General features: G+C 35.3%; 2 protein-coding genes and 1 pseudogene across 2 annotated transcripts; all 3 read right to left on the bottom strand.

The window, feature by feature from the left end:
- Positions 1–1,977: 1,977 nt before the first annotated feature.
- On the bottom strand, positions 1,978–3,686 carry LOC145807945 (glyceraldehyde-3-phosphate dehydrogenase, cytosolic-like). The gene is made up of 7 exons (XM_082907003.1): positions 3,544–3,686; positions 3,384–3,444; positions 3,184–3,297; positions 2,857–2,995; positions 2,560–2,643; positions 2,356–2,445; positions 1,978–2,272 (listed from the first exon to the last, which is right to left on the bottom strand). The coding sequence occupies exons 1-7, from the start codon at positions 3,640–3,642 to the stop codon at positions 2,224–2,226; spliced, it is 636 nt and encodes a 211-aa protein (XP_082763129.1). The 5' UTR covers positions 3,643–3,686; the 3' UTR covers positions 1,978–2,223.
- Positions 3,687–8,086: 4,400 nt separating this feature from the next.
- LOC114288503 (uncharacterized) lies at positions 8,087–19,193 on the bottom strand (annotated as a pseudogene).
- Positions 19,194–19,894: 701 nt separating this feature from the next.
- Positions 19,895–22,475, bottom strand: LOC145788955 (glyceraldehyde-3-phosphate dehydrogenase, cytosolic-like). Its single transcript, XM_082907001.1, has 5 exons — positions 22,403–22,475; positions 22,287–22,319; positions 22,097–22,197; positions 20,268–20,383; positions 19,895–20,173 (listed from the first exon to the last, which is right to left on the bottom strand). The coding sequence occupies exons 1-5, from the start codon at positions 22,404–22,406 to the stop codon at positions 20,062–20,064; spliced, it is 366 nt and encodes a 121-aa protein (XP_082763127.1). The 5' UTR covers positions 22,407–22,475; the 3' UTR covers positions 19,895–20,061.
- Positions 22,476–23,463: the final 988 nt, after the last annotated feature.

Here is a 23,463-nt window from a genome sequence, read left to right as displayed (position 1 = left end):
TGATCCAAAGTAAAAATAACAAAAGAATAAAAAAATGTTTTTGATCCATTGATTTTTTTTACATGAAATTTGAAATTAGCCTTACAATTTCGGTTTTATTAATAATTTTGGGTTGTCAATTTTTACTGTCTCATTTTTGATATATTAAGCGAATGCAAAATTTTAAAAGAGAAAAAATTGTTATAGAAAATTCATAAAGAATCTCTCACTAAAATAATATAGGGTAATATTTTTACAATTAACAATCATCTCGGTATATTATTTACTTTGATAAATTCACTTCAGCGTCATTAGTTTTTGAATAATACTATATGCATCAATTGTGTACTAATTAATGTACCAATTGATGATATAGCATAATTTAAGAGATTTTTGGTACTTGTAATTTGTATAATGAGTGAGGCTAATAATAATGTCATAACTAGTGTTAGTACACTAGTTGATACACTAATTGATACATGTAGTACCACAGTTAGTTTTTATACAAGTTAGTTTTGTAATTTTTTCTTATGGCATTAAATTTTTGGGTAAATTACAAATACACTCCTGAAATTTGCTTAAAATACAAATTGTTCCCTGTGGTTTGAAAAATTACAAATACCCCCTTATTAGAATTTTTTATTTAACAGGATTAATTAAAAAAATGAAATTTATAATTGCTCTCCTGTATAATAATAAAATTACCTGAATTATTAATAGAAACATATTTTTAACACCATTAAAAACTATTAATTGACTTGATGATTTATTAATAAAATGGGTAATTTGTTATGAAATTAGAAATTTCAGAAGTTAGAATGTAATTTTTAAAACTATAGGAAGTAATTCGTATTTCAATCTAATCTCAGATATTGTATTTGTAATTTACCTTAAATTTTTTTATATTTTTTGAAAAGCATGTGTGGCCTTTCCAGCTGTCAAGGATTTCTCCATGATAAGACTGCTGAGGTGGACAATGGGAAGTTTGTTTAATAACCATAATTGGCTAGTTTGATTCATTTTTCAAAACGTTGCATTCAATATCTTGTGAGAAGTCATTTGGTGTTTCAAGTGTCACTATGTGGTACCCTAAATTGAATGTGATTGATGGAAAGAGTGAAATTCACTGATTTCTATCAATGAGGAGAGTAACATGAGGCATGACAATTGATGATTAATTAGAAACACTGACACATAACAATCCTAAAGTATCAAATAATTTTCCGTTTTTATGATCGTGCAAACAAATGTTGATTTCTATTTGATAAAATGTTAATCTCTATTTGGTGCAACAAAGACTGCTTGTAATTTTTATTTATTTATTTAAAACTTTGTGTTCTAGTGCTTTGTGCAATTAAGTAAAAATAACTTAAAAAGCTAATTATTAAAAAAAAATGAGAGAATGATATTTCTAACTTTGCTCTTTACTTTTTAATTATCAACGTCCACCTTGCAAGAAGGTATAAGCTATACCAAATAGACCCTTTGCACCATCCAGCTTCACGGACATCAATCAAACAGAAGAAGAAAATAAAGAGTAAGGTGGGTGTGAAAATGAATTTGTTAACCAATTCACACAATGTAAAACCACACTTTTCACACAATGTAAAACAACATTTTGACCACAACTGAATTAACTCTCCCTCTTCTTCCCTGCTTTTTTTACCAGCAAAAGTTAACTAATAAATCGAACAAAATCCAACTCAATCCTTTCTATGCTTAAAACCACGCCACCGAAGACATGATGGTATGGATTACACATCAGAACCATACAAAAAAAGTTTAGATGTGTAGAGAATACATCAATAAGCTTGTAACCTTCTTAACATTTCATATGAAGGCTTAACCTTTGGTGGTCCTCTAGCCGAGCATACAGAAAGGCACAAAAGCTCACAAAAAATTGTTATCATTGAATATGAAAATTTCAATATCATTCCAAACCCAACTCATATCCTAAAACTATAGTAAATAAAGCTTTTACAGGAAAATAACAATTGATTATAATAAACACTCCTCAAATATATTATACCAACTTTTCATATATTATAGAATTTTCGATTATTTTTCCTATGAACGCAAGGGAAACAAAGATAACACAAAGACTCCATAAGTAAACATCCAAAACAAGACTACACAAGACTCTTGCGCAGTTTATTCCAAACCAAAACCTCAGGGGACCTAAAACACTAACCAGTACGACACAAGCAAAACGAAGTCACCCTCTATCATCTCATGAGATTAGCATCAGGCTTGAACAGAAGCCATGTGCACAATCAAGACAACCACACGTGAACTGCAAAAGCATAGAAGATTGTGTCAAGGGACGACGCAACGTTGTGTGCAAGCGACGCGAGTAAAATAGAGTACTGAAATTACCTGTAACCCCATTCATTGTCATACCAAGCAATAAGTTTCACGAAATGTTCATTCAAAGCAATCCCAGCCTTGGCATCAAAGATGCATGACCTACATAAAACACACAAATTCAATAACAATTTCATGAGATCACATCCACTGAGTGTTGCCCACAAACCTAATCAGCCAGAACATTAGGAAGGAAAGAACAGTAGGACAATCTACCTGCTGTCACCCACAAAGTCTGTTGAGACAACGTCATCTTCAGTGTACCCCATAATCCCCTTGAGTTTGCCCCCTGACTCCTCCCTGAAATTAACCAAGAAACAGAATCAAAGATCAGAAAAAAACAGAAGTAAAACCCAACCACTAAACGAGAATTGGCAGTTAAAGAAACTTCATACTAAAGTGTTATTGTTCTGAAAAACAAATACAATCAAACAAATCTACTAGGCATCTCAGTTTGATTGTCTAATACATAAAACAATGCATCTAGTTTGAAGGAATACTATAAACGCTCACTTGATCGCATCTTTGATTTGCTGGTAAGAAGCTCCTTTCTCAAGCCTCACAGTGAGATCCACAACTGAAATATCCACTGTCGGAACTCGGAAAGCCATTCCAGTCAACTTGCCATTCAGTGCTGGCAGAACTTTTCCGACTGCATGTTAGAGTAGAAGAAAGCAAACACACATGCAAATTAATCAAAAAGTTCAACACCATAAGAATATGAAAGTGAACAAAACAGAACAAAATACAGTACCACATTGACACTCCGCGTCTCAAATGATATTGATATCAAATCAAATACAGGCAACAATTTTCACACATAAGGACAGTGTCATTTACATAATTTGCTGACTACCTTTGCAGCACCAGCGTTGCTGGGAATGATATTGAAGGAAGCAGCTCTTCCACCCCTCCAATCCTTGCTTGATGGCCCATCAACAGTCTTCTGAGTGGCTAGGTGACGATTTACAAGAGAGAAAATTGAAAAAGATATCACAAATCATATCCCGAAGCAACAACCTAACCATGTAAGCACTTACCAGTGATGGAGTGAACAGTAGTCATAAGACCCTCAACAATGCCAAACCTATCATGAATAACCTGGCAAAATTGTTGAAATAGAAAATTTTAAGCAAAGCAATGCACCAATTTTAACTAAGCCAACAATTCTAGCCGATTCTAAATTGGTGTCAGTGTAACCTTGGCGAGGGGAGCAAGACAGTTTGTAATGCAGCTAGCATTGGAGACGATGTCAAGATCGGGCTTGTATTCCTTCTCATTAACACCCACAACAAACATAGGGGCATCCTTACTTGGGGCGGAAATGGTCACCTTCTTTGCACCACCCTAATTACACCAAACAGTTTAGCCCATTGACCAGAAACAGTATAACGAATAGCCGGATTATTTTTACTAAATTCATGCCATTTCCAAAACTCTGAAGTAGTTTTGAACTTACTTTTCAAATCTATCTTGCTTTATTGTTTTGAGAACTCGTGTTTTGATAACATGAAAACACGACTTCAAACTCAGAGTCATGTTTTCGAATTGTAATCTACTGATTTGATTAACTTATTGTAAAAAATTTTGAAATCGTGTTTTCAAAACAAGATTTCAAACCAGAACTCAAAACACGACTTTTCAAAACGATTTGAATTTGGGAAGTAAGTTCAAAATGTCTTGCATTTGGAACATACACTACAAAAAAAAAAGGTTTCTACGGCGCGCAATGCACGCCGTTAAAACCCTTCTACGACTTGCAACACGCGTCATATTATGACCAGTCATGGAAATTCATTCACTTTCAACGACATGCTTCGTACGCCGTTAAAAACTATTTAACGACAGATTTTATGCGTCGTTGTTACTTTTTTTACGACATGCTAGAGTACGTCGTTAAAAACTATTTAACGACAGATTTTGTACGTCGCTATTTTTTCGACTACTTTTGCACGCCGTTAATTGGTGAGACAAATAACGACGCTGATTGCGCGCCGTAAAATATGTAATACGACTTATTATGCCTGCCGTAGAATATGCAGTTTTTATTTTTTTATTTTTAAATTCAACAGGTTCGATTTGACCAATTTTGCACAATCTAACAAATATTACAAACAAGCATCACATAATATCAATCAACCACAAAAATATTGTTTGAAACATTAAAAGGAAACTATATCCATAAATTATAAACATTCAACAATTGTCTATACATTCTAAACATTCGAAAACTACATCCTTAAGTTCTAAATTGTACAAAAAGTTTAAACCATCCAAAACTATGCGTATCTAACTTTCTAAACATATTAACTACTATTAAGAGATTATCTAAAACTACACATAATCCACTTGCTCCTATCACAGGGACGAGGATGCCCAATGTATGTGTTAAGGCACCAAAACTCGCGGCAATAGCTGGAGCAACTAATCATGTTGCATTTTTTGTCTGCATGACAAAGTAAACTTCACATAAGTACAAAAACCAACGACTCATGGAAAAAAATATTTCTTGAGGTATTAAGAAATGATCAAGAAATTTAAAACATCAACAAAACATTTCCAAAATTAATAAGATAATTCAATGGTCCCATAAAAGCAATGTCATAATGAAAAATTAGCAAAAATTCAAGATCTCAATAGTTTGCTACTAAATCTAGGCCATAAGAAGCTCAAGAGAAAAATCAAATTTAAAAAGAGAAAAAGGTGGAATTAATCTACTTCAATGCAACACCTACTTGAGTAGCTGATCGATCTCCACCGGGGTTTTAGTGTTAGTTCGGAACCTTGTCACGAAGGCTTCTGCCAATTGCGCCCAAGAGGCTATACTGCCCTCAGGAAGTTTCTCGAACCAAATCAAGCCTAGGTCGCCAAGGCTAGACGGGAAGAGTATGCACATTAAGGCCTCGTTTCGCCTGTATACAGCCATGACTTGGCGAAAGTGGCTCAAGTGTGAGTAGGGGTCCGTCTTTCCTTCATATGTAGTGAATTTTGGCTGAAGGAAGCCTGATGGTAGGGGCGCGTTTTCAATCGCTGGAACAAACGGCGAAGTCTGCAGCCTTGCCAATGCCTTGTCCGTTGGTTCGTAGGCAGGGCGCGGTATTGGCATTCCAACCTCGACGCTTCCATGCGTCCGAGGAGCCAACCGCTGTAAGGCAGAAACTCTGTGCGGATCCCGCGCCCTGGCATCCTCCTTGCATCGTGCTTTCTCTTCGAGCACGGTTCGTAAGTCGGATGATCTAGGTAATTCCGTCTGTCTAGATCTGGTTTAGTGCGAATGCGAGGGCCAATGTGTGCTTCCTTCAGTGTATGATCTTTCAGATCCCGTCCTCTCAGACCTGGAGTGACGAGTTCTGGAAGACCAGGATTGAGTGTCGCCTGTCCTGAGGCTTCTGCTCTCTCCTTGCGAGGGTGTAGTATTCCTACTACGATTTTCGGAGTGGCGAGGGGGCGTCTTATTTTTGCGCCCCTCTCCTGTTGCCACTTCTTTTTTCTTCATCTGGCGTTTCAAGGCCTCCATGTCCGCCACCATCTTTCTTATTAATTCATCTTGCTCTTTCACGCGATCTTCCAGAGCTTGGGGGTCAATCCTCTGCCTTTACCTGTCAGGACTTTGAGAACGAGAGTGACGGGGGCTGTTAGTTCACCTCCCCCTAGCATCCCTCCTGGTGTTATGTCGTTGGGGCTCCAAGTCCGCCATGGGAGGGACAGAGGGTAATCCTTCACGGCTTGCGCCCCCATCTGGAGTTAGCCCGTCGACGACGGACTGCGGCAATTCTTCAATGTGTGCCATTGATCGTAAAGGGGAGAAGCTTTAATCAAGAGGTTTTGTTCTGTTTGTTATTCCCACAGACGGCGCTAATTGTACGGGAAAGAAATATACCTTCTCGTATAATCCCGTTGATTAAGTCCGCGCTCCTCCGTACGACGTCGCTTTGTCGCCTGAAAATATAAACGTGAGCTAGCCGGCGGGTGTGTGCCGGAAACCTCTCCGATGCCTAAGTCAGCAAACTTGACAAATAGACAAAGCTCAATGTATTCAGAAAGCAAAATTATGTGTTGTGTTACCTCCTCCAAGGTGATGTTTGTGAGCTTCTTATAGGTTTCGAGTGGCACAATCCTAGTAGGACTTTTATTCCTCCATGCAGAGTCCTCCTAGGATTCATACTCCCAAAGGATAATGCTTATCCTTTTACACCCCCCCCCACTGCTTAAACCAAGTGGGATGGTTTTTGCCATGGCCGAACTACCATACGACCGAGATAAACCTGGCTATGCTGAGCCACAGAGTAGGCCGAACTATCCTTAGTTCGGTTATTCCTTTTACTCTTTCCTATCTCGGCTTTTCATGTAGAACTCATGGTACGGTTTAGACCGAACTAACGATTCGCGACCGGTATAACTCCAAGACCGGTATAACTCCAAGACCGGTCTAACTTCAAGTTGCTTCCGGACCGAAGTAACTTTTATACATATCTTGGGCCAGAGTAATTCCATACCTCTTTTGGGCCGGAGTAACTTTTACGGCCTTTTTTACTCAGCCCTTTGTATTGTGGGCCACTATGACCATCTCATAGCTCGGCCCAATTTTTACCAAAAATTACCCTCTCAATTATGTTAAAGGATCTCTATGTATAAGGTTTAGGTTTGTATAGGTTTTATATTGTAAGTTCCAAAATAAATAGTCCAAGTCAAATTAGAGTCTATATATTATATACACGTTTAAAAAGAAACTTTCAATCTATTATAGAAGAAATTTAGGTAAGTTTTAGTAGCTTTAGGCGCTTTTTGGGACAATGCGATGTAATTCTACCTGAGTACTTAGTAGCAAATACATAAGATAAGGAACTATAAGAATAATCCCTAAGCTAATCTTTTTCTTCTCTAATTTTTCACTAGTATCTAATTCAATCACAAGCTAGCAGACAAGGGAGAGGCAAAATAAACAAATTTTCATGACTGAAGCAGACGAGGAAGTAATAAACTGATGTAATCCCAATAATTCCATAACTAAATCTTTGGATCATACAGGAAATCAAGAAACTAATGTAATAAACTATTTTGGAAAGCAATAAACTGATGTGAAAAAACAATTTTACATAACAGATTTTGTAAAAAAACAATTTTGTTTTCCCTCACAGAAAATAATAACAGAAATTAAAAAAATTGGCTTTGTTCAACAACTATATGTTCTATTTGAAGCATCAAGTGAAGTGTTATAAAATGCAAAATTCAATGAATGGAAAAGTCTCACAAAATTTAAAAAATTCCAACAAAAGTTGAGATTCTCAAATAATAACAATGGTTTGATCTCCATAGGGCATTTATGACAAACTCCACTTTCCAGCAAGGATGGTTAAAAGAATACATTTTTTATTTTTATTTTTTATTGAGCTCTGATTTTTCTCTTATACGAAGGGATCAAGTATATAAACATCTCAGTTGTTTCCACAAACTAAAGAAAGACAACTTAACATAAATATTTTTTTTTAATAATATATATATATACCTAATCCAACATTTTTGGAATTAAACTAAAATCAACACCATGTGAAAATAAGATAACACCAACTGATATTCTTCTTTTATATATTAGAAATCATTGGATGGGTGTGTCATGAAAATTAAGTTTTTTTACTTATTTTATAAAAAAAAAAAAAAAATAGATGAAGAGGGAAAGAAAACTAAAGCTCACAGAAAACAATAACAGATTTAATAAACTGAAGCACACAGGAAAATAATAAACTCATGTAATAAACTGATGTAATAAATCGAAGCACACAGGAAAATATGAATTGGAAAATGGGCATGGCCAAGTGATTCCAATAAAAGCATGAAGGGCATGGCCAAGTGATTCCACATGAAGAACTGTTTGGGACCCACTTTGAATGTTAGTGCTGCAAAGGTATCTAGGAATTGTTATTAAGATATCAAACATATCAAAGCCATTGGATTCAGATCACAAATTTTTATAACAAAAGGTTTTTAATGCCTTAGTGAATACCAAAGATAGTCACTTTTGTCAGCTGTAGTATTATCGTTCAATGATTGACGCGTGAATTGTGGAATTGTAGCCACAGAATTAATCTGTCACATAAAAATAACAAATTAGCTTATCTTGTTATTGGAATAAAAAGAAATTCATATTTTATAGCCCCATATTTATTAAAAGGGAAATTTGGTTAATTTTTTTTTAAATTAATGAGAACATCAGTTAGCAGTTACAGTATGAAATGGAGTTCCATACAAAATTTTTTGGGAACGACTTTCTTATACAAAGTTGTTGACAACTAAACGGAACCTAATTGGTGAGAAGGTGAGAAAGGGTACTACTGTAATATAAAAAAACTATGTACTCACCCGTTGGCGTTGGCAACATTTGATGGCATTCACTGCCTTCACCATAATGTTTATTGGCACAATAATTCCAGTAGTTCGCAAAAGCAACAACTGCCATAGAATGCAACAGTGTGAGTTTTATATCACAATGAGTCTCATAACTGTCAATATTCTACTTTGTGTGTGTGTCGATATGAACTAAGTATTGTCTTACCAAGAACAATGGGAAAGAGTAGTCCTGTGCCCCATTAACTAATATGGGAAGGGTATGCCGTAAGATCAGAAGAACCATGAACTGCAGACTAGAAATGAGAGAAGCTGTCAAAATGCTAACGTCAAAATCAAGTAGCCAAGGAGACATATTTCCCTGCTTTAGATATTGTTATGAACAGAACATACACAAGCGCTCACACACCCACAGAGAGAGAGAGAAGGAGATTAATCACAATTGCAGCAACAGAATGACAGCAAAACAGACTTCTTGATTCAAAAGCAGCATACTCATCATAGTCTGGATCAACAAAATTAGGCTCAGTTGTCACCATAGCTATAAAGCAAGGGTTATTCGGGTCCCTTCTGGAGATCTCCCAATTTCCTTTGATAAAAACATTCAAACCACAGACTATATCTAACAAAAACATACGAAAATAAAATATTAAAAACAAAAAAAGAAACTTGAATCACAAAAGTACCTAAAGTTCATTGGAATACTCCCAAGTTGAAACATAGGAGGAGGTGCTGTATAGCCTGGTTTGAATGGCTGCAATGAACAAACATTTGGCAATAAATAAACTACCAAAAAATGAACAAAGACTCTGTTAAAAAAAATTTCCAATTTGACAGAGGAAACAATTGTATAAAGAAATAGTTCCCAATGTAAACTCAAAATAGTTTTATAAAAAGAAAAAACACATTCATAAGATTAAAAGCAGAATTGAAACGGAATTAACCCACCTGGTGACATATCTCACACACACTGTCACCTTTCTTGTTACATCATCTTTGTATGCATCTGCGATGAACATACTGCAAAAATCAAGCAGAATTGCTCAACAGAGAAATTGAGGGTACTATTGGGTAATGCATTGAATGAAAAGGGAACAAAAAATCTATTTCCCCCAATAGTAACCTTCAACTAGAGCTGTAAAACGAACCAAGCTACTCGCGCTCGACTTATGTTCAACTCATCAAAAGCTTGTTCGAGGTTGACTATTATGTAAACAAGTCAAGCTTGAACAAATTTTTGAACTTGTTAATATTTGGGTTTGGCTCATACTCGACTCGATAAACATATGTGCACTATTAAATTGTATAAAAAACCAAATATATTCAAGCTCAGGTTATGATGGGCTTGATTGAAGCTCATTTGAGAATAAACAAACCAAACTTGAACATATTTTTGAAGCTCGTTATGTTTTCAGATAAAGCTTGAACAACTCAATACTCTACTAGACTCTTCTCGTTTATTGCCATACCTTCAATAACAAATGGGAAAGTGAAATCCATACTCCATTTGAGGATCACATCTATAATCAAATGCTATAGGGTACACAGGTGATGATAGCATGATTTTAAACAATAAATTCACAAAATAATTAAATAGAGCCAAAAGGTTCCACTGAGGCTCATCAAGACCAGTTTAATCAAATCCGATCAGACAAAGATTCATGAGAAGTATAACATGATTTTGTACAAATAATTACAAAACATTTAAAAAGGACAAAATGATATGTCAATTCACAAAATGACGAGGTCAAAATTTTAAAACAATTAGAAAGTTTCTAATTAGAGACGCAATCATAACAATTCATATGCAGCTAACCTTCAAGCTGCCACAGCAAGAGCAAGGTGTCTCCATATTTGAATCGTCATCCTCATCCTGGCATATCCTGTTGGAAAAAATGATTTTTGGGACTTTAATTTAATATTAAAGTGTGGTGACTTTAATTAAATATTAAAGTGGGTCTTAACCATTTTTTGTGTTGGGTCCAAGTGAGCCAAAAACCATTGGGTTTTGAATAAGAAATTGCTTCATGATGTTAGATTCATGAATAGGATTTTAAAGAGTATTTAAATCTTTTTTCTTGGCTAAAGGGTGTGAATCCTTTGGGCATCCATACTTTTCATTTTGTGGAAAGGGGCTATGGATGCTTGGTGATTTAATGACTAGCCTTAAAGGCTGGAGGCTTTTCCCTTCTCCCCTATACATGTATAAATTGAGACATTCCTGTCAAGTTTCAATATAGAAATTTTTGCTTCCATTTTACAAGTCAGTTTGCTTGATAGTTCCTATTGTGAGAGAGTGCTGCCATTGTTTTGTTCGCTAAGCTAGACATATAGTGCTTCTGCCGTAGCTGGTTTTGACCGTCGTATCCTGGGAGATAGACGCCGGGTTTCCTCAAGCACTCGACCCGTGAGGCAGCGAAATCTGTTTTAAGCTTGTTGCTCAAAATTGTGAAATTAAATAAATAGATTTATGAAGAAAACAAATTATATACCAAGAACATATGCTGATAATTACAACTAAATTTCAACAGAAATACACAATAAACAATAAAGGGTAAAGAGACAAAACCGAAGCCTACACGGAAGCAGCTTGTTGTTCAAAATTGTGAAATTAAATAAATAGATTTATGAAGAAAACAAATTATATACCAAGAACATATGCTGATAATTACAACTAAATTTCAATAGAAATACACAAAAAACAATAAAGGGTAAAGAGACAAAACCGAAGCCTGCACGGAAGCAGTTTCCTTAATACAGATTTCGCCGCCTTACGGGTCGAGTGCTTGAGGAAACCCGGCGTCTGTCTCCCAGGATACGACGGTCAAAACCAACTACGGCAGAAGCACTATCTGTCTAGCTTAGCGAACAAAACAATGGCAGCACTCTCTCACAATAGGAACTATCAAGCAAACTGACTTATAAAATGGAAGCAAAAATTTCTATATTGAAACTTAACAGGAGGGTCTCAATTTATACATGTATAGGGGAGAGAGGAAAAGCCTCCAGCCTTTAAGGCTAGTCATTAAAACACCAAGCATCCATAGCCCCTTTCCACAAAATGAAAAGTATGGATGCCCAAAGGATTCACACCCTTTAGCCAAGAAAAAAGATTTAAATACTCTTTAAAATCCTATTCATGAATCTAACATCATGAAGCAATTTCTTGGCAATTTCTTATTCAAAACCCAATGGTTTTTGGCTCACTTGGACCCAACACAAAAAATGGTTCGGACCCACTTTAATATTTAATTAAAGTCACCATACTTTAATATTAAATTAAAGTCCCCAAAAATCATTTTTTCCAACAATCCCCCACATGAATAAAAATTGACCGAATGACTCAACAAACGGACATCGTTCAACAATAAAGACTCTGAGAGAGAGTACAACGGACTAACCTCGACAACAGAGAAGGTAGCTTTTGGCTTTGAACCTCTCCTAGTGAAAACCTATCGAGTTTACTGGCAGATCAGTGAATAAGACATCTTGAACTGCTCTACCGTTTATGTAAACTAAGACAATAGATCTCACACGGGAATTACTCCTACCACCATTATGTTCTCACTGGTGTGCCCTGTGTGGCCCTGGACACTAGCCTAGTTCAGCGAGTGGTTTCAAAGAATCTTGGCCTGCCCAATTCTTCTAGAAGCGGCCCCACTTCAAACTCACATAGGTGACTCTACTAAAGTATCCTGCAATACTTAGCTCAACAGCTTAACACATAAGAGTCATTAAAAGCTCAGCTTATCCTCTACACTTGCAGGTATCACTAATAATCCAACAAGCTTTATTGTTGAACGATGTCCGATTGTTGAGTCATTCGGTCAATTTTTATTCATGTGGGGGATTGTTGGAAAAAATGATTTTTGGGGACTTTAATTTAATATTAAAGTATGGTGACTTTAATTAAATATTAAAGTGGGTCCTAACCATTTTTTGTGTTGGGTCCAAGTGAACCAAAAACCAGTGGGTTTTGAATAAGAAATTGCCAAGAAATTGCTTCATGATGTTAGATTTATGAATAGGATTTTAAAGAGTATTTAAATCTTTTTTCTTGGCTAAAGGGTGTGAATCCTTTGGGCATCCATACTTTTCATTTTGTGGAAAGGGGCTATGGATGCTTGGTGTTTTAATGACTAACCTTAAAGGCTGGAGGCTTTTCCTCTCTCCCCTATACATGTATAAATTGAGACCCTCCTGTCAAGTTTCAATATAGAAATTTTTGCTTCCATTTTACAAGTCAGTTTGCTTGATAGTTCCTATTGTGAGAGAGTGCTGCCATTGTTTTGTTCGCTAAGCTAGATAGATAGTGCTTCTGCCGTAGCTGGTTTTGACCGTCGTATCCTGGGAGACAAACGCCGGGTTTCCTCCCATGAGGCGGCGAAATCTGTTTTAAGGAAACTGCTTCCGTGCAGGCTTCGGTTTTGTCTCTTTACCCTTTATTGTTTATTGTGTATTTCTGTTGAAATTTAGTTGTAATTATCAGCATATGTTCTTGATATATAATTTGTTTTCTTCATAAATCTATTTATTTAATTTCAAAAATGTTTGAACAACAAGCTGGTGGATTGATACTGGGGCTACACGCCACATCTGCTCCGAGCAGAAACTGTTTACAACTTTCGAACCGGTTACAAACGGTGAGAAGTTGTTTATGGGAAACTCTGCTACCTCGATTGTTGAGGGGAAAGGAAAGGTGGTCCTGAAGTTGACGTCAGGAAAGGAGCTGACCTTGAACGAAGTCCTGTATGTTCCGGACATTTGTAAAAATCTTTTCTCAGGGTCTCTTCTTAGTAAACATGGTTTTCGCATGGTTTTTGAGTCCGACAAGGTCGTTCTTACCAAAAGCGGATTGTATGTGGGTAAGGGTTATATGTTGGGGGGTATGTTTAAACTCAATGTTATGACTGTTATCCCAAAGATGAATAAAGGTGCATCTTCTTCTATTTACATGCTTGAGTCTTCCAATTTGTGGCATGGTAGACTAGGACATGTGAACTCTGAATCTTTACGTAGATTAATCAAGTTAGATCACATACCATCTTTTAAGATTAATCCGAAACACAAGTGTGAAACTTGTGTTGAAGCGAAGTTGACAAGATCTTCGTTTCATTCTATTGAAAGAAGTTCAGAACCGTTGGATTTAGTGCATAGTGATGTGTGTGACTTAAAATTTATACAATCACGTGGTGGCAATAAGTACTTCATCACTTTTGTTGATGATTGCACTAAGTATTGTTATGTCTATTTGCTCAAAAGCAAAGATGAGGCGATTGACAAGTTTGTTCTTTATAAGAATGAAGTTGAAAATCAAGTAGGCCGCAAGATTAAGGCTCTAAGAAGTGATCGTGGTGGTGAGTATGAATCTCCGTTTATTGAGACTTGTGCTCAATCTGGGATTATCCACCAAACCACGGCGCCTTATTCTCCTCAGTCTAATGGGATTGCTGAGCGGAAGAATAGGACGCTAAAGGAAATGATGAATGCAATGTTGATAAGTTCTGGATTGCCACAGAACTTGTGGGGGGAAGCAATTCTCTCTGCAAATTACATTCTGAATAAAGTACCCCAGAAGAAGGTGGACAAGACGCCGTATGAGTTATGGAAAGGCGTTAAGCCTTCGTATAAATTCTTACGAATGTGGGGGTGTCTTGCAAAAGTGGCGATTCCTACACCCAAACGGGTTAGGATAGGCCCAAAATCTGTGGATTGTATATTCATTGGTTATGCACATAATAGTAGTGCATATCGGTTTCTTGTTCATAAGTCTGAAATTCCAGACATACACAGGAATACCATCATGGAGTCAAGGAATGCATGTTTCTTTGAAGACATTTTTCCTTGCCGAACCGATGCAGGGGTTCCAAGGTCTTTGGAGCAATTTGATGAGCTTGCTAGTGAGGATGATCATGTTGATGATCCAGGTGATGATCAAATTGAGGTTTTAGAAGAGCCCAGACGGAGTAAGAGGGCTAGGACATCCAAATCTTTTGGTCCAGACTTCTTGACTTATATGGTTGAGAACGAACCTCAAACTTTCCACGAAGTTGTGACTTCTCCTGAGAGTCCTTTATGGAAAGAAGTGATCAAAAGTGAGATTGACTCCATCTTACAGAACCACACCTGGGAGTTGGTAGATTTACCTCCAGGTTGTAAGCCTTTAGGCTACAAATGGATTTTTAAACGAAAGATGAAGGCCGATGGGTCTATTGACAAGTATAAGGCGAGGCTCGTTATCAATGGGTACAGGCAACGAGAATGCCTGGATTACTTTGATACGTACTCACCTGTAACTAGGATAACATCCATTCGCATAGTGATTGCGATAGCAGCTTTGCGCAATCTTGAGATACACCAAATGGATGTAAAGACAACTTTCTTAAATGGGGATTTGAATGAAGAAATCTACATGGAGCAACCTGAAGGGTTTTCAGCTCCAGGACAAAGCAAGAAAGTCTGTAAACTTGTCAAATCTTTGTATGGTTTGAAGCAAGCGCCTAAACAATGGCATGAGAAGTTTGACAATGTAATGTTGTCAAATGGGTTTCGAATCAACGAATGTGACAAGTGTATTTATGTCAAAGACACTGACAGAGGTTATGTCATTTTGTGTCTATATGTTGTTGATATGCTCATTATAGGTAGTAACGATGAAATGATCAAAACTACCAAGAAGTTGTTAAACTCTAAATTTGACATGAAAGATATAGGCATTGCAGATGTTATTCTGGGAATTAAGATTATCAGAATCTCTGGCAGAATTGTACTTTCTCAGTCTCATTATGTTGATAAGATACTTGAGAAGTTTAGTGGATCAGATACGAGTGTGTCATCGACACCTGTAAACTTAAGTCTACACTTTACCAAGAATAATAAAGAGAGTGTCTCTTAGTTAGAATATTCTCGGGTAATTGGAAGTTTAATGTATCTGATGAGTTGTACTAGGCCAGATATAGCTTACTCGGTTAGCAGGCTTAGTAGATACACAAGTAATCTTGATGCTTCTCATTGGAAGGGCATTGTGCGGGTGTTAAGGTATTTACGCTACACTCGGGATTATGGGCTGCATTATACTCGATATCCAGCGGTGCTTGAAGGATATAGTGACGCGAATTGGATATCAGATATAAAGGACTCAAAGTCCACTAGTGGATTTGTGTTCACTCTTGGTGGGGCAGCCGTGTCTTGGAAATCTTCCAAGCAAACGTGTATATCTAGATCAACGATGGAATTAGAGTTTATTGCTTTGGATAAAGCAACAGAAGAAGCAGAATGGCTTCGCCATTTCATTGAAGATATTCCACGTTGGTCTAAACCTGTGCCAGCTATTTGTATTCATTGTGATTGTTAATCTGCAATTAGTAGGGCACAGAGTAATATGTATAATGGAAAGTCTAGACATATCCGTCGTAGACATAATTCCATACGACAACTACTCTCGAATGGAGTTGTCTTTTTAGACTATGTAAAGTCTAAGGACAACATTGCGGATCCGCTAACCAAAGGGTTAAGTCGAGTGTTAGTCGAAACGTCGTCAAAAGGAATGGGGTTAAGGCCTTTGGAAGTTACCGGAATGGAAACCCAACCTAGTTGACTGGAGTTCCCAAGATCTAGGTTCAATGGGACAACCTAATTGCATGTAACGGTGGTATGTCACTGAGGAGGTTAAACCTCTAGCCATTCCTTCTATTAGTGATACCTGCAAGTGTAGAGGATAAGCTGAGCTTTTAATGACTCTTATGTGTTAAGCTGTTGAGCTAAGTATTGCAGGATACTTTAGTAGAGTCACCTATATGAGTTTGAAGTGGGGCCGCTTCTAGAAGAATTGGGCAGGCCAAGATTCTTTGAAACCACTCGCTGAACCAGGCTAGTGTCCAGGGCCACACAGGGCACACCAGTGAGAACATAATGGTGGTAGGAGTAATTCCCGTGTAAGATCTATTGTCTCAGTTTACATAAACGGTAGAGCAGTTCAAGATGTCTTATTCACTGATCTGCCAGTAAACTCGATAGGTTTTCACTGGGAGAGGTTCAAAGCCAAAAGCTACCTTCTCTGATGTCAGGGTTAGTCCGTTGTACTCTCTCTCAGAGTCTTTATTGTTGAACGATGTCCGTTTGTTGAGTCATTCGGTCAATTTTTATTCATGTGGGGGATTGTTGGAAAAAATGATTTTTGGGGACTTTAATTTAATATTAAAGTGTGGTGACTTTAATTAAATATTAAAGTGGGTCCTAACCATTTTTTGTGTTGGGTCCAAGTGAGCCAAAAACCATTGGGTTTTGAATAAGAAATTGCTTCATGATGTTAGATTCATGAATAGGATTTTAAAGAGTATTTAAATCTTTTTTCTTGGCTAAAGGGTGTGAATCCTTTGGGCATCCATACTTTTCATTTTATGGAAAGGGGCTATGGATGCTTGGTGATTTAATGACTAGCCTTAAAGGCTGGAGGCTTTTCCTCTCTCCCCTATACATGTATAAATTGAGACCCTCCTGTCAAGTTTCAATATAGAAATTTTTGCTTCCATTTTACAAGTCAGTTTGCTTGATAGTTCTTATTGTGAGAGAGTGCTGCCATTGTTTTGTTCGCTAAGCTAGACAGATAGTGCTTCTGCCATAGCTGGTTTTGACCGTCGTATCCTAGGAGACAGACGCCGGGTTTCCTCAAGCACTCGACCCGTGAGGCGGCGAAATCTGTTTTAAGGAAACTGTTTCCGTGCAGGCTTCGATTTTGTCTCTTTACCCTTTATTGTTTATTGTGTATTTCTGTTGAAATTTAGTTGTAATTATCAGCATATGTTCTTGGTATATAATTTGTTTTCTTCATAAATCTATTTATTTAATTTCACAATTTTGAACAACATATCCTGTATTCTACAATCTTCCTTGGGATTGAACAATCTATTGAATGTATGTCACGTGAAAGATATCAATTTTGATGTCTTCAGTTCCTGAGGTTGTTGTCTGCTTTGAAAAGTTCAAGCTCTCGATTGCAGCTTCCAAAGTCGATTCAGTAAGCAAACGATCAACCAGCAATACAAAGTGATCACCCATCCTCAAATACTAAGCCCACAACAAACTAAATTACTCTGTTGAAAAGAAAGAAAATGAATCCAAAGCCTGCAAGCCCTTCAACAAGTACTTATCAATTAAATTAATTCAATCATAGAGCAAAGGAAGGTATGAACATGATGAATACAAAAGACAACATAACCATAACACCACCACCAAATAAACTCACAAAGGAATGTGAATTTGAGTTGATAAAAACTGTAATTAACTTTGTAATCCTGAGCAAAGTGTCCACAAATGACCTTAACTTGAACTACAGTGGAACCAACTAAAATTATAGAAAATCAAAACAAAATACCAGTTTTTATTTTTTATTTTTTACAGAAGAAGGGAGGAAAACCAGAGCTAAACCTAATAATAAAAACAACAAAAAAGAAGGTTCAGAGTCATCACTTAAAAGCCCATCCAAAAAATTCAAAACAAACTGAAGAAAAGGGAAAAAGAAACAAACAGAAACTGTTTGAATTACTTTCCAAACTGGATTGGTCCTCCTCCTCCTTTGGGTAGTTTCATAAATTTTCAAAGCACTTTACAACCATTGCCATAGGCTCCAAACTCCACCTGCTGCCACCATATATAACCAAAGAAACATAATACGTTATACATTCAACTTTCTTAAATAGTCTAAGAGACTGTAAAAAAAAGACCAAGAAATTTCACTGATTGAACTCACATTTAGGGACATCTGACTACCAGTTTCACAATCACATGTGGCTATAATTTTTTGATACATCTCATGACTGGAACAAATTTTCAAATACATGGTGTGCAACTTTGAAAGGTGGTAAGATTAAACACAGAAAATTATCATAAACTTAATAAACTAACTGTTGTGGCCAAATTTAAGCCTTTCAGACCTGCCATATGCAAAGGATTATTGAAAATTATTACTTGCATGTGCTGCATTCCAGCGATAGAAACGAAAATAATAATAAATAAATTTAAAAAAAAAACACACACACACACACAATTGAAAAATAAGACATGGTACATGTTAAATCCACAAACTAAACCCTTAAAGCGTAAAAAAAATAAAAATAATTACCTTAATGCAAAGAAAACTGGCTTTGGTGGTAACGGATTCAGGGACTTTCTCTTCCTCTTCTTCATAGTCAAGAAGCTCTTCATTTTTTTTTCACCTAATAGACAGTAAAAAAAAAATTAAATTTAAGTGTTTCATTACGGTTTCAAATTCAAACAAAGCATGAAGCCTAAAGTTTTGAGAAAAATGTTGTTCACCTTTGAATTTGTAAGAAAATTAGATGGAATTAGATATAAGCTGTGAAGCGTCTGGTTATCCCATTGCTTCTTGCTTCCATGCTTTCTTTGACGATACATATACCTGTGAGATGGCAAGAGATAGCTGAGATATTTGGGAAGAGCTCACCTAGCAAGAAAGGCCCGGCGAGATTTGGGATTCGATCAATTCGCATGAGAAATGGAAGAGATTATAAGAGGAATATGAGAACAAAGAATGGGTTTGAAAAAAGAAACATGGGAACAGAGTCAGCTGGGTATAGTTATTTTGGGGGAAAAAAAAATTGGCGCCGCAACTTTCATTTTGGCGCTTTTTTTTAAAATTATTTTAATCATACAATTCACGACATACATTGTGCGTCGTAAAAAGGAAATACTTTTAACGGCAGACAATGTGTGCGTCGTAAAAAGTGCAATACTTTTAACGGTGGGCGTTGTGTGCGTCGTGAAAAGAATTCACTTTTCACGGCTGGCGTACGTGCGTCGTGTATAATTAATGTATTAACGGCACGCTATATGCATGTCGTAGAAAGTTTTATTATTTACGGCGTGCATTGCAAGCCGTAAAAAAATCATCGTTATTACCATTCACGGCCTACGCAATAGACCCGCCATAGTTAGAAAAGTATTTACGACATGCAAAAAAAGTAAGTCGTAAAAGTGAGAAACTACGGCGTGCATTTATTATATGTCGTTGATGTGGTGCCGTAAAAAGTCAGTTTTGTTGTAGTGATAAATTTTGTTATAACTCAAGTTTGGTAAAAAACACAAATAAGTTGATCTGATTAACAATCATTGAAGAGCATTTTCATGTATTTTTTTATTACATATACACCAATCAAACTTTTTGTTATAACTCAGGTTTGGTAAAAAAAACACAAATAAGTTGACCTGATTAACAATCATTTGAAGAGCATGTTCGTGTATTTTTTATTACATATACACCAATCAAACTTTAGTCACAGATCATCGTATACAGCGAACAAAATCAAAAGAATCATACAATCCAACTGATGCATAAAAATCAATAAACAAAAAAGGCAATCAAAATTGAACCTTCAAGTGGGTAGCAGCCTTTTCCTTGTCAGTGAACACTCCTGTGGACTCCACAACAAACTCGGCACCAGTTTCCCTACAGGGGATTTCTTCAGGGTTCCTGAAAATTCATGCAAAATATGCCGAGAATGACTCTGATTTCATTATGATTCAAATGCAGGAAAGTTAAGTGGTGCTAGAAATGGCATAAATACCTGATGCCGAAAACAGTGACCGGTTTCTCCCCGAAAAGAAGGGTCTTTGAATCCTTAACCTTAACATCAGAATGCTTCCAGTGGCCATGAACACTGTCATACTTGAACATGTATGTCTGCACATATCACAATAACAAAATCGCACTTAGCAGTCATACATATATTCTATTACATAAAGCCTACAAATCAATGAAGCTTTGTCACAGATTTTTCATTGTCAAATTACCCTACAATTGCTTCACTTTTTATTTAAATTTCAAATTTTTATAACTTCTTCAACTTTCTTTCTCATTGTCTACAATAATTTTTTGGGTTAGTAAGTAAAATATGAATTGATTGATTTTCATAGCTCACTCATCATATATACACATCATCTAGTCTATTCTATTATATAAAATCTACAAACCAGTGACAACTTTTTTATTATCAAATTTCCCAGCAACTACGTCCCTTTTTTATTTAAATTGAAATTGTTTTAATTCATCTACTTTTTTTTTTGGATAAGTTATATTTTGCACCCTTATATTTTACGTCAAATCCCACTTTGTCACGAACCTTTTAATTGTTGCAAATAACCCAAGACTTTGAGTCAAGTTAAAATCACACTTAACACACTGTACTTTTCAAAACAAAGTTATACCTATATGACTAGGCCAATAACTACTTGACTCGGAGTTAAGGGGGTTAGAGGGACAATTAAAAGATCAATAAAAAGTAAAAAAATTAAACCATTTTTATAGTAAAGCCATCAAGAGTGTGCTAAAGCCATCAAGAGTGTGCAAAACCTTCTAATATCTATATATCTATACTATATATAACGCAGACAAGTCATTTGATATGAACACTTTGTCACGCAATTTTGATTCCTAAAAACCCATAACAATGATATTTTCTCCAAATATTTTTATCTTACCTAGCCATTACCATAAAGATCAAAAAGTAGATAGTATGGTAAGAAAAGAAAAAAAAAATATTGTGATCTCTCATGTAAGTAAGAAAAGAAATTATTTGTGTTTTCTCACCAAACATGATAGGTAAGAAAGCAAAACAATCATGCTTGGATAGGCAAGAATGCAAAGCATGTGAAAGGGACACGAGTGAGATTTCTTTTTTGCAATATATATATATAAAAAATCAACTTAGGGTTCATTTGGGATGCGGGTTGACTTTTTGACTATTTTAACCTGGAGTTAAAAAGCCTCATTTGGAATAGGCTTTTTGACTTTTTTGACTTTTGTGAGTGAAAAAATAAAATAATTATGGGTTGAATGTTACATTTTATCCTATTTGGCTAAAATAATCTATTTTGTCTTATATGGCTATTTTAGCCCAAATGGGCATGCCAAACGGGGTTTTACTAACTTATTTAGGCCACATCATCTCTATTTCTTTACACATCAACTTATTTAGGTTACATCACCCCTCTACTTCTCTTCTCTGTATATCATTTTGTAACTAATATAAAAGTCATAAAAAAAAAAAAAATTTAAAAACAAAACCACACCCATCACTAATGCTATGTTTGATTGAAAGATTTGACATTGGATTTAAAAAGGAAAAAGATGCATGAAATTATGTAAAAAAATAAGTATATTTTATTCATATTTCACTCTCTTTTTTTTTTATTATTATTATTTCCAAATCCCTGCTAAAATCTTCTAACCAAACACATCATAAACCTTCCTTTCTCCTCATTTCTCACCCAACTTACAAACCAAACATGAGAAAAGAATTCCATTTCTCATAATTTCTTATTATTTCTCACCAAATCACCCCATTCAAACAGAGTAAAAGCATATGTATAAGCATGCATATACAAACACACATACCATGTAATCAATGGTGATGAAGGGATCATTAACAGCAACCAGTTCAACATCGTTTCTCTGCAGAGCAACTCTGGCTACCAGACGACCAATTCTTCCGAACCCTAAATATATTTCAACATAGATCAATTAATTCAACAACTTTCCACTCCCAAAAAAAAAAAAAAAACTTAAAGCAAGAGAGAAACACTACCATTGATACCGATCTTGATCTTCTTATCAGAACTTACAAGACAACTCACCAACTAAAATTAGACATTGATACACAATAACAAATTTTACGAGACAATTACAAAGAAAAGTGATTACCCATTAGTTTAGAGAGACAGAGGAACAAAGGGTTTGTTTTTTTTAGATAGGGAAAATGAGTTGGGAAGCAGAAAGTGAGGGCTTTTCCCAAAATAAGCTAAAATACCAAGTGATTTTTCAAATTAGGCATAGTTCGGATGGAATTTTAAAAATTTATAAAACCGTAAAAACGTAATTAAACCACATTTTTAATTAAGAGAACGTGGAAACAAACTACGCTTTTAAGTAAATTTATGTTTTTAAGTAAAAAAAAAAAAATTTCTTCAGAAAACGTGGTTAGGATTAAAATGTTAAAATTTTACTAACAAAATTAAGGTTGCGTTTGGTAGAGTTTTGTAAATATAATTTGAGAGTATGAGTTGTATTTTGAGTTTGTGAGTTGTGTAATTATGATTTGAGTATAGAAAATTTGTTTGGTTATAATTTTTAAATAGAGTGTTAAATTGAGTTTTGAATTGAGTGTGGAATTGAATTTTGAAAGTTTGATTTGACATGTGAAGTAAGAAAATTTATTTGATTATGAGTTTTAGAAAGAGTTTTCAAAACTTAATTCAAATTATATAACTCATAACAAAACACACTACTTTCACACCATTAAAAATTCTGATCAACGCTCATAACCAAACGCTTTTTAAAATTCGATTAAAAAAATTATTATTAACAGAAAATAACATTAATCAATTTTTTAATTGAAAATACTACAAAGGAAATAATTTTTTTCCAAAATAAATATTCAAAAAATTTAAATCATAAATATTTAAATAATTTAAATAATCTAAAAAATTTAATAAGCAAAAAATTAAAATAAATATTCAAAAAATTTAAATCATAAAAATTTAAATAATTTAAAATGTTAATATTTTAAATTTAAAAATAACTCTACACTTAAATCGTAACTAAACACATAAAATAAAACTCAATTAAGAAATTATTTTTAAAACTCATAACCAAACACATAACTCGAAACTCTATACTACTTTCACAACTCTACACTCAAATCGTAACTAAAGACATAACAAAAAAATTAAAATATTTAAAAATATTTTTATAAAATAGAGTTT

Source organism: Camellia sinensis, chromosome 14 (assembly GCF_055761805.1).
Source record: "Camellia sinensis isolate YWXY chromosome 14, ASM5576180v1, whole genome shotgun sequence".
NCBI classification, from domain to species: Eukaryota; Viridiplantae; Streptophyta; class Magnoliopsida; order Ericales; family Theaceae; genus Camellia; species Camellia sinensis.
Note: the sequence above shows the minus strand (reverse complement) of the source record. Positions and strands in the feature narration are given on the sequence as shown.